This window comes from Barbatula barbatula, assembly GCF_947034865.1.
Source record: "Barbatula barbatula genome assembly, chromosome: 6".
NCBI lineage: Eukaryota > Metazoa > Chordata > Actinopteri > Cypriniformes > Nemacheilidae > Barbatula > Barbatula barbatula.
Genome location: NC_136765.1, coordinates 23,176,126 through 23,186,846, shown reverse-complemented (window position 1 = coordinate 23,186,846; position 10,721 = coordinate 23,176,126). Strand labels below are relative to the sequence as shown.

The following is a 10,721-nucleotide window of genomic DNA, read 5'->3' as shown; positions in this document are numbered from 1 at the left end:
TTTCAAACTCTTGTAGTCCGTCTACCTTCACTTTAGGCAACAGCCTGAAATAAGAAACCTTGTTTTGACCAAATTCTAATTTTAATGCCACACATCACATGTATTATACACAAATAAGACAAAGTTAGTGACTTTTTAATGAAGGCAATTACTGTTATCAGTTAGTGGAGTCTCTTGTGTACTATACACAATGTGCGCTATGTGACCATAAACGCAGTTTCTGTCTTTTAGGAGCGCTTAAAATCAGGTTGAGCTTTTATTTCAGCAGGAACGCTGCTGCAGAAGGAAATTGACTATATAGACAATTAAAAAAAGCTCATAAGGTTTGACACAGAGCCAACTTCTTATATCAGTTTTGTCTCAGAGATGGGAGTTTGAACATTTGACTCTCTGTATCGTCCCATTGGTCCAATTCTGATTTTGGAAAACGTATAATTCGACAAAAACTTGATGATTTAAACATAGTACAATATTACAACATACTATGTTTAATAATAGCGGATGTGGTGGAAAAATATAAATAGAGTCTCAGGTGAAACAATGGTCAAGCTAGTAATGCTTACTGGTTTAACCAGAATCACATTTGTCTCATTCTCTGTGGTATTGACATTTCTGTATTTTAACATATCCGTATAAAAATACAAATATGGAGATACGAAGTGAACAGAACATTTATGAATAACTGTAATACAAATGTGAAGGCAGGGAGAGAGAAAGTTGTGGTAGATACAGAAACCAGAGAACATAAACAAATAGAAACTGCGAACGAGCGTGACCCTCCCGAGCAAACAGTAAAGTGTGTACGGTGTGCAGATGTGTGTGGGTGTATGAATTATAATTCTGCCCTACGAGTGTGTGCGCAAACAGTGTCTGTATGAAAATGAGGGCTCGTGTTTTCTGCCGGCGTATATCATTCACCTATAGCGTGAATTCTCATTACTTCCTGTGTACAAAGAGCTTGCTCATAATTCCCTTTCCTCTCTTTTGACGTTCCCTCCCCCTTTCAGAGCTAAATTAAGCCTGATTTACTTTAGATTCTCGAAACTTTCGGTGCAGAAGTAAACAGAGCGGCTGCATAAGCTGCAGTTTTATAAGCTTGCAGAAAACCGCATGGCTCGATCCAGCACCGATCATCAGTTGATGCATTCAGGCATCGATGGATGTGATTGTCTTGGCATGAGAAACTGATGTTGGATGTGTGCAGTCATTTAAATGGGTTTTAATGAGCACTAATGGATTTCCGCACGTCACTCCGGATAAGGAGTGCAAAATGCCGCACGCGTAAAATGTTGTTATTGGATGATGTGTGCGATTTATTCTTCACATGACTGAATTAGGGTGAATTTAACCTGGCAGGGAGCTCCATTAGATGCGTTTGAGGGACTGAAACGTTGTTTAATCTGAAGAGATGCCGTATTAGTATGTCATTTGCAGGTTTGTTTCCGCAAAATACTGTATGTACAGTAAACCCAGGGATTACAAAATGAAATGTATGGGCGTTGAGACCTATGCTTGTTTAAAGATCTTAAAAATAAAGATGCTTCCAAGGGTTCTTCATAGTGATAACGTAGAAGAACAATTTTGGGTTTCCCAAAAAACTTGTAGTCAAAGGATTCTAAAAACGATTTCTTTCTCATCCTTTTATAGTTTGTATATTATGTTTTCCATTACAAAGAACCTATTGTGCAACAGTGTGGTTCGGAGGATGCTGAATTTTCTTCATGGATAAAGAGGAACCTTTTACAAACCTCAACGACACAGAGAAAAAAAACCATTACACAAACACAGACAAAAAAAGTGTAAAATTCAGAAAGAGAGACATTAGTGTGTGTGTGTGTGTGTACAGATACCTCCTCGCAGGCTCTGATGACCCGGACGGCTCGCAGCGCGAGTGTCTTGCCCTCGAACATCATGACACAGTTGGGCTGGCAGTCGTGGTTCAGCAGAGACATGCTGTTACAAACATGAAACACACGGTAAAGCGGGAACTCTTGAACCACGTGCATCACAGTCACATTCACGTTTGTGAATAGATCATAACCGGACGTCTATGCAAAGATGTTGTGTAAAAATAAACTGATTTAAATTTATTATGTGGCTTGCACTTAGGGAAAATAATTTTTTTGTGTTCTGTCAATGTTTAATTGATGAGAGCTGCATTTTTCCAACTATAAAATGAAGATTTGTTTTCTGTTTGCTCTTTCAGAGAAAAACCTTTGCTGATTTGCCAAACAGACCCAAGGGTGCTGGTTTGAGTTCATCCTGTCAAAATACTCGCTCATCAAAGACTAAACTTGTTCAGACTCCTGGTTTCCTCTCCATTTGACAGATATTTATCGTTTCTCTTCATCAAACCGCAAATCCCTTATAGTGCAAATTCTCATCAACCTGAATAAAGGATGAACTAGAACTGTAAGTGCTAAATAATACAAGACAGATCAGCGACAGCTCATGAATTACCAAAAGAAACAAGTTGCTAAATTGAGGAAACGGCAGTAAACAAGGCTGCGAACGATGTAAAGCAACGAGGACACAAAATCTAACTTCAGGAGTGACATCCAACAGCAATGTGAAAGACTGAAAATTGTGATAAAAGTCCAGGTTATCAGAAAATAATATTTTTTGAATATATTTTTCATTCCTCCAGTGTAAACTTTATCTTTTGATTATATAAAAAGTGTGATTAAAGATCCTTTGTGCTAACTTGAACTTCTGTTTGGTAAGTATTTAAGAGATTAGCAGAATTTATCTGAAATCACGTATTTATGTTCACGCAAGCATGACAGAACAAACACAGACAATATAAATCTAGCATGCGAGCTTTTGTATGTGAACAGGAAAACATGCTGTCCTCCTTTTCGAGACTTCTGCTTATGCATCGGAAGTCATTCACAAAACTTTGAGCAACAAAATTGATTCTGTTGGTCACGGTCTGAGGAAAATCCAATGTACGGTTTCAAACCGGCCCACCCAGCCTACGGTAAACAGACCTTGTTCTCAAGGGATAATCTTTCTGCGTCATTATAATTTGCAGCAATGTCTGACGCTTTGATTCGCCTCTCCCTTACATCCGATCCAAAGACATCGTAAAATCGCAGCCCATATCTAAACAGCAATTTCAGCATCTCCCTTTCTGCTTATGTTTGTCGACTGTAATCCCACCAGCTCATATTCATGAAAGCAAAACGCTTCCCATGAATGTTGAATATGGAAGTCGTGCCAGTTTAATGGCCCACACAGGGAGGTTAGTTCTATAGATCTCCCTTTAAATATTAAACTGAGATGTTTTGCTGCTTTTCACACCGAGAGCATTTTCAATAAACCGTAACAATATATTCCCCATGATCACCATAGAGAAGCGACTGGATTATTAGCAGTGAAATGGTCTCTTGGATGGGCCACAACAACAGGGCGATTCTGATAATTGTACTTCACATGCCAGCGCTCCTCATTGAGAACCATCTCTATCGGTTCCACACCGTTTCATTTACTGTATATCGTTCATCCACTGTCACTATATCCTCAAAAAAGGAAAAAACGCACATCAAACTCTAATGTGTCAGAACTGTTTTCATACGACACTCCATTTGCATTCTAATCATATTTCATTCCCAATCCAAAATGTCAAAGTAAGTAAACCAGTTCGCCTGGATGCCGTAAATGGCATGCAAGGTTGCAACGTAGATGATGTTTATAATATTAGTTCAGTTTTAAATGCAAAGTTCACCTATAAATGAAAATCCCCCCTCGTGTCATACCAAACCCGTATGACTTTCTTTCTTCAGCAGAACACAAAAGAAGATATTTTGAAGAATGTTGGGTACCGAATAACAGCAGTGCTTACTCACTTCCATTGTACAGACACAAAACCAATGCACGTCAATGGGTACCGCTGTTGTTCGGTAACCAACATTCTTCAAAATATCTTATTTGGTCTTGTGCAGAAGAAAGAAAGCCATACAGGTTTAAATTGACTTGAGGGTGAGTAGATGATGAAATCATTTTCATGTTTGGGTGAACTTTAAACCCTTTTATTTCAGACAAGCAAGAAAAGTGCATTTTCATTTCATATACAACGTTCAAGCCATATCGGAAACCGTCACCGATTTAAGCTTAAACTGTCGGAAAACAGCTGTTCAAAATGACATTTGGATACAGACATTCAGCTCAAAGTCGAGGGAACACCATATAAAGAGACACCCTTTGGCCCTTTAGTCTCTACTATTGATAATTCACCCACAAACACCTCCTAAAAGCTCTTTTTCCTTACCTACACGCACACAGACCCAAACTCAATCTTTACATGTGGTTTCCACAGTAAGGGATTGAAGTGAAAATAGATCTCATTAAAGCGGGTTCGTACTTGTAGTCCTGAGCACGGAGCGGAGCAAAGAGATGAACAGCGAAAAACGACATCATTGCAGACGGCATTGGTAATGTGAGAATACGGAGGACGGTGGGATTATTTCCTCTCATCTTCTAAATTAAACTGTAAACAAAATATAATATCTGGTTATTGGTGAGAAGCACAAAACATCAACACAACGTTTGAACAAATCTCTGTCCTTGAACAAAACACTTTCAGAATAATACAAATCTAACACTTCTGCTTTGCTAAATATAATTTTAATCATTTTACGTATGTGAAGACACAAATACATTTTTTTTATACAAATATGAGTTAAGTGACACTTATTGCGATTTACCTTAAGTAAACCAAATATTAATAAAACAATATTTATATTAATGACGGAACAAAAAAATATTAGTTGTGTTAAAATGTAAATATTATGCAAAATCAATATTTATAAAACTTTATTGAAATATTACATTAACAAAATGTAAAATTGTAATATCAAAAGGTTAAAATAAGTACTATTTTACATAAAAATATAAATACCAAACAAATTTTGTAATAAATTTGTCCTAATGCTGTACTCTAGGTTCTGGGAAAATAATATATAACTATAGACTAATCAAAAGAAAACAATAAAGGAATATTAAACAGTGTCCAAGTTTTAACAAGCATATAGCAAAGCGAAAAAGCTGATATCTATTAGTTTTAATAACCAATCCACCCCCTGTGACATAACAAGCACCTTTAGAGAAATAAACCCAATTATTCCTCATATTTCTAAAGTCTGAACGGAGTTGTTAAAGGAAGAAACAAGCAGTCACACACATTCCCAGCTTTCATGGATGATGGTACGCACCCGGTAGGGCATTTGTAAATCTTTATGGCTTTCTGTTGTTAAATTTGGTCAGGTTGCAACACAACATACTGCCTGCCAAGGGTTTACTGGAGCTTAGTGTGGGCATCCCAGACAACCGTGTCCAGACGGGGGTGCGAGTGTCAGCGGGGAGCGCTGGAGGACGTCTGACAACACAAATCCTCCTGCGAGCTCTGGACACAACCACAGGGATTAACATAAAACCGCTGGTTCACATCCAGAAAGGAAGAAGTTTGATAATAGCCATAGGTGCAAACGTACACATGCTGCATGTGCTTCTGCATTAAAGGGACAGTCCATCCAAAAAGGCAAATTCTGTCATCATTTATCACAAAACCATTTTTCAAAATATTTTTGTGACACAGAATTATGAGTCTTATACTAGAAATGAGGTGAAATAAATAATCACGCAATATCTTTTTGGGGGGACTATCCCGTTAAGCCCTTAAAGCAGAAAAGCTTTCGGTGGTGTGGCACCCTCATATCTTATCTCTTAAAAACAATGCAAATATCGCCCGCTATTCAAACATCAAACTTTCGGTGTCTCTTATTATTGGTCCACCAAATAAATTATCCCGCCCCCTAAACTCCTGCCTCTGACAATGCCACAGAGACAGAGCTGGGAAAGAGACGACGGTCTCTGATAAAGAAGAAAACGAGATGTCATTTTATTAGCATGTAATTATGGGAAGTACCCATTCAAGTCACATTATGACCCATTCAACCACACCTCATCTCAAAGTAAAAAAAATACCACTGGGTGACAATTGTGGGTACAAAGATTAATTATGAAAGACGTCAGCATTGATAAAGTGTAATTTAAGGGCAGTTCATCTCAGGTCTCTGCCCCGGACCCGTCACTGACTGAAAGGAGAAAAGCAGTGTGACGGCTCTGGTACACTGACACTCAGGGCCCATCACATTTTAATTGCTTTCGTCCTCTACAAACAGAGAACATCACGAGGACAACGGAGGACGAGAGAAAGATAAAAAACAGAAGGCAGCACAGGAAATTTTAGACATTTTTTTAGACCATCTATTATTTGAATAGGATATATTATGTATATTTAAATAAATGAGGAAACGACACAAATAAAAGTATTTCAATTAAAAAATAACAATTAAAATAAATAAATAAAAACAGCTCTTGTCATTTTTTAGACCAAATTTGAGACCATCTGTTATTTTAATATATAATATTGTAATAATAATAATAATAATAATAGCCATAGATGATATAACAACACGAATACAAGTATTTTAATTCAATAATAACATTAAAAAAACTTAATGCGCTCATGTCATTTTAATCACCAAATTTTAGACCATCTATTATTTTAATAGATCATATTTAATATTTTATTATTAATAATAATAATAATAATAGCCAAAATGATTTAACAACACAAATAAAATCATTTGAATTCAATAAAAACAATTAATAAAATAAATAAAATACCAGAGTAATTCATTTGACTTTTTATCCAAACCAACTGACTCATTAAATAAATAAATGCAATGTTGCTTGTATTTTAGCCTTGAATTTTTATTGAGGTTCCTACATTAATCTTTATAATTATATATTACAATATATAAGTTCCATGTAATATATGCACTGTAACGTACATAATACAACCAGCAATAACAAGCAGGGATTTAAACTTCATTCGCCGCAAGCTTTTAAAAACGTGTTTATTTCAGGATCACTGTGGTTCCTATTAGAAGTTTTTAAACCGACGCCATCATCCCAATGGATTTGCTCCCAGTGTTACAAACACACTTACAAAGCAATCTGTAGAGGAAATCCCCTCTATTTATGTGCCACAATGTGTCTAGGCAAGTTGCAATGTCGTCACATTGAAATCCAAATGTCTGTTTATGTGTAATTATTCCCATTTCTCGAGCAGATTGTCCTTTTACTCCTCTGTGTTTGAATATGAGCTTCCCTCCGGCACACAAGTGGAGGAAAGAGGAAATCGTTGCACGTAATCCAAACTCATGTCACAATCCCTATTTATGACTGCACAACTAATAATACAAACATGATTTCTGTCACACAGATCTGCCGGGCACATGAAACACAAGCACCGCTTCAACATCCTCTAGGGAACACGAGGCCATTTGGGGGTAATTTAAATCAAAAACAGCAATGCCCGACAATGAATGTGCTATAAAGTGCAAATGTGAAACTAGATGTTTGTCCATGAATAACCCATATAGTTCCATGGGAGGTTGTTATGGATGGCTGCTATTTGACCACCCAAGTAAAAGAGCCCACCCTAAAATCTGTAAGATTCATTTTCTGGTCTATAGACATGACTCAGATTCCTCATTCAGTTGAAGTACTATATGTATATACTGTATATATATATATATATATATATAAGTATATTCAAACACCACAAACTAATAACGTCCACAGCATGTTCAGTATAGTGCAAAGCATGCTGGGATGTTTCACTCACCTGGGATACAGGCCCACCCCCACATCCTGCAGTTCTCCATCACTGATGCTGAAACAGTTGCAGGTCACCTGTGTAAAAACGAAAAACAAGGTCATAAAACATCCATCTGTCTCACACTTGTTTACGTAAAGTGTTTTTTAAGCATTTATGAATATGCAGGAAAGCAGTACTGCTGGGAAAACACTTCCTTTGCATATAAGTGACTTAAAATATTTTAAATCCAGTGTTCCTGTAGCTCAATAAAATGTTGGGTCAAAAAAGGGACGAACCAAACCGTTGGGTGGTAAATTAACATATGCTGGGTTGTTTCAACCCTAAATTCTGGGTTGTTTTAACCCATTGTTGGGTCAAATAGATTTTCTGGGTTAACTCGATTATAGGTACGTCCCTTTTTTAACCAAACGCAGGGTTGAAAATATCCCAGAATAAAGTCATGGATATGATCTCCAGGGAACACAATGCTGATGTATACATTGACTTCATTGTAAGTCACTTTGGGTAAGCATTTGCCAAATACATATTTGTAAATAAATAAATATTCAGCTGTGAATAATGATCTTTATACAAAGCAAATGTAAGCATCTTATATAATATCTGAACTTTTCAATACGCTTAAGCTGTTGTTCATTTCTATAATGAGGCAAAAAATGACGTGAAATGACAAATGCATGTTTTGCAAATCCAAATCATCACTGGTTTGATTTGAACCAGATTCCAGATGTTGACGATCAGTCTCCACATGTGTCTTTGGGAACACAAGGGACTTGTTCAGCAAGCTCTGCATGTTTGTTTGGTTGCTGGCTGGCTGTCTGATGGCCGCGAGGACGATACAGAACTGAGGCTGGACAGAGTCCATCTACCGGGGAGATGAGGGTAAATGCGTCTGGAACGAGTCATGGCGAACCAAAGTTAGCGAGGAGACAGAAATCTGATGGGTTTTTACAAAGCTTGACAGAACATATTATTGATGTATGTGGAGGAAGAGAAGCAAACACACGCAGTTGCAATTACACTGAGTGTGTGTTGATACAGGGAACACTGCCGTGTGAGGGACAGAAAGATATCATTGCTAGATTATTATTTATTAACACTGAGAAAATGTATACGTATTGATGTGTTTGACCTGAGAGAGAATACCGGCTACACAATATGTGACAACCATATGTGGATAAAGTTTGCCTTGAATTTACATCTAAATGTTTGACAAAATCAAAACCCTGAATACAATTTTGTTTCATTACACGTACATGCATACATATAATAAAACAAAATTATAACGGGAAACACATTGGCCGAGCATATCACTGAATTCAAGATCTTCTGGGTTTTTTTCAGATTGCTACAATAGGGTGCTTAAATATTGACAAGGTTTTCATGTTGGATCAATTATTCATTGAATAAGAACAAACCAATGAAACCATTGAGACTGCAGCATAACATTGATCTCCTGAAGCACAACGACCCAGAATTCGACCCAAACATCATAAACACAACATAAACTCAGAGCAGCAAACTTGGTCGACTCCAACTTATGCAAAAACAGTCGGCACAAGAACAGTTTTTCTTGAACGGTTAGCACAACCACTACTAGGCTGCATATGCCCAATGTGCAATATTCTGTAATGCAATAATCTACCGAACTTGCGTTTATACATAATGATATAAATACATATTTGCTATATTTGAAGAGTTTGGTTCCAAAATGAGATGAGTACATTTTTTCTAATGTTCAAAAAGCACCTTTTTTATTGTTATCATATTTGTGTTGTGCAAAAGTGCTATACTGTCGCTTTAAATAATGCAGATACAAGTGCAATTACAAGCACAAACGTTCGTTTATCACTTTGCAAGATTCGTTTAAATACTCTCCCACCCATAAAGTGTGTCTGAAGAGAAAACTCTTACAAACGCAAAGCCTTCGCTATAAGGTCAGTCGCAAAACACTGCGTGTCTTCAGTCAAATCTTCAGTGTGCAAATAACAAATAACCCTCCAACATACATCTTACTTTTTAAACAAACTATAGTGAACTTTTTCTCATTTCTCATGCGTTTACTTGCACTTGCCGAATACATTTTGATTCAAAGAAAAAGCAGAACCACACGCACAGAGGAATAAAACGAATTCAATAATTAACAGACAATTAAAAAGAAACAGTCAGGAAGGAGCCTTCACTGATGTTGCCTTTATATTTATCTCTGAAAACATATTTCTGGCACATGTCCAGGTAATTAATGGCTAATATACTGTAGGTGTGGAGCTCCGGTGAAGACTGGAGGCTCTTCATGTGGCGCCATGGTTGAGTCTTTCATGTGGGCTGCGTGAGATGGGTATCAAAAGGTGAGACTGAGCGACTGCGTGGCCTCGGTCTGCCTGAAGTGTGTGTTTGTGTGCGTACCATATTTCTGAGGTTTGGAGGCGTCTCACTCACGTCTCCAAAATACAACCACCATTCTAGTGTAAAGTGATCCGTAGTACATAATCAGGCCTCTGGTGCCGCTCCAGGGGGGACGTCTTTTAAGATTTGTTCTTAAAGGTTTTCCATTGCAGACTTTGACAAATCTGTGCACAGTGTGAGACCTTCTTCTGAATCTCAAGACGAGACCTTTTCTCAAGAGAATACCTGATACGTAATATGTGAAAACCATACGCGGATAAAGTTTAAAGTTTGCCTTTCATTTACGTCTAAATGTTTGACAGAATCAAAACGCTGAAGCCTTGTCAGACTTCTGACAGTGATCCTGCAGGAGGTACGAAAACGCTCTGATCTCTCGATATACGCGGCCCGCTTCTTTTTCTCTATAAAGCGAAGGCAGAATAAACCTCCTGTTGTAAAGCAAAACCAGAGACATCCGCTAACACTGCCACTTCATCCTTCACATTTTGTTTTGTGCATTATAACAATGAAAAATCACGTAACGCAGGACAAACAGGCTGTTACGCTTTTAACACGAGCCAAAAAATAAACATGGACTGTATGAAATAGATGATGTGGGATAAACACTGTAAGTCAATATGAGAACATC

General features: G+C 37.4%; 1 protein-coding gene across 1 annotated transcript in view; it reads right to left on the bottom strand.

Annotated features, from left to right (window-relative positions):
* The window catches only part of smyd3 (SET and MYND domain containing 3), a 107,827-nt gene that overhangs the window by 19,305 nt on the left and 77,801 nt on the right, over positions 1-10,721 (bottom strand). The window contains exons 6-7 of the mRNA XM_079459368.1: positions 7,697-7,764; positions 1,851-1,953 (exon numbers count right to left, since the gene is read on the bottom strand). Of these exons, the coding sequence (XP_079315494.1) occupies positions 1,851-1,953; positions 7,697-7,764 (171 nt within the window). The remainder of the gene's footprint in view (positions 1-1,850; positions 1,954-7,696; positions 7,765-10,721) is intronic.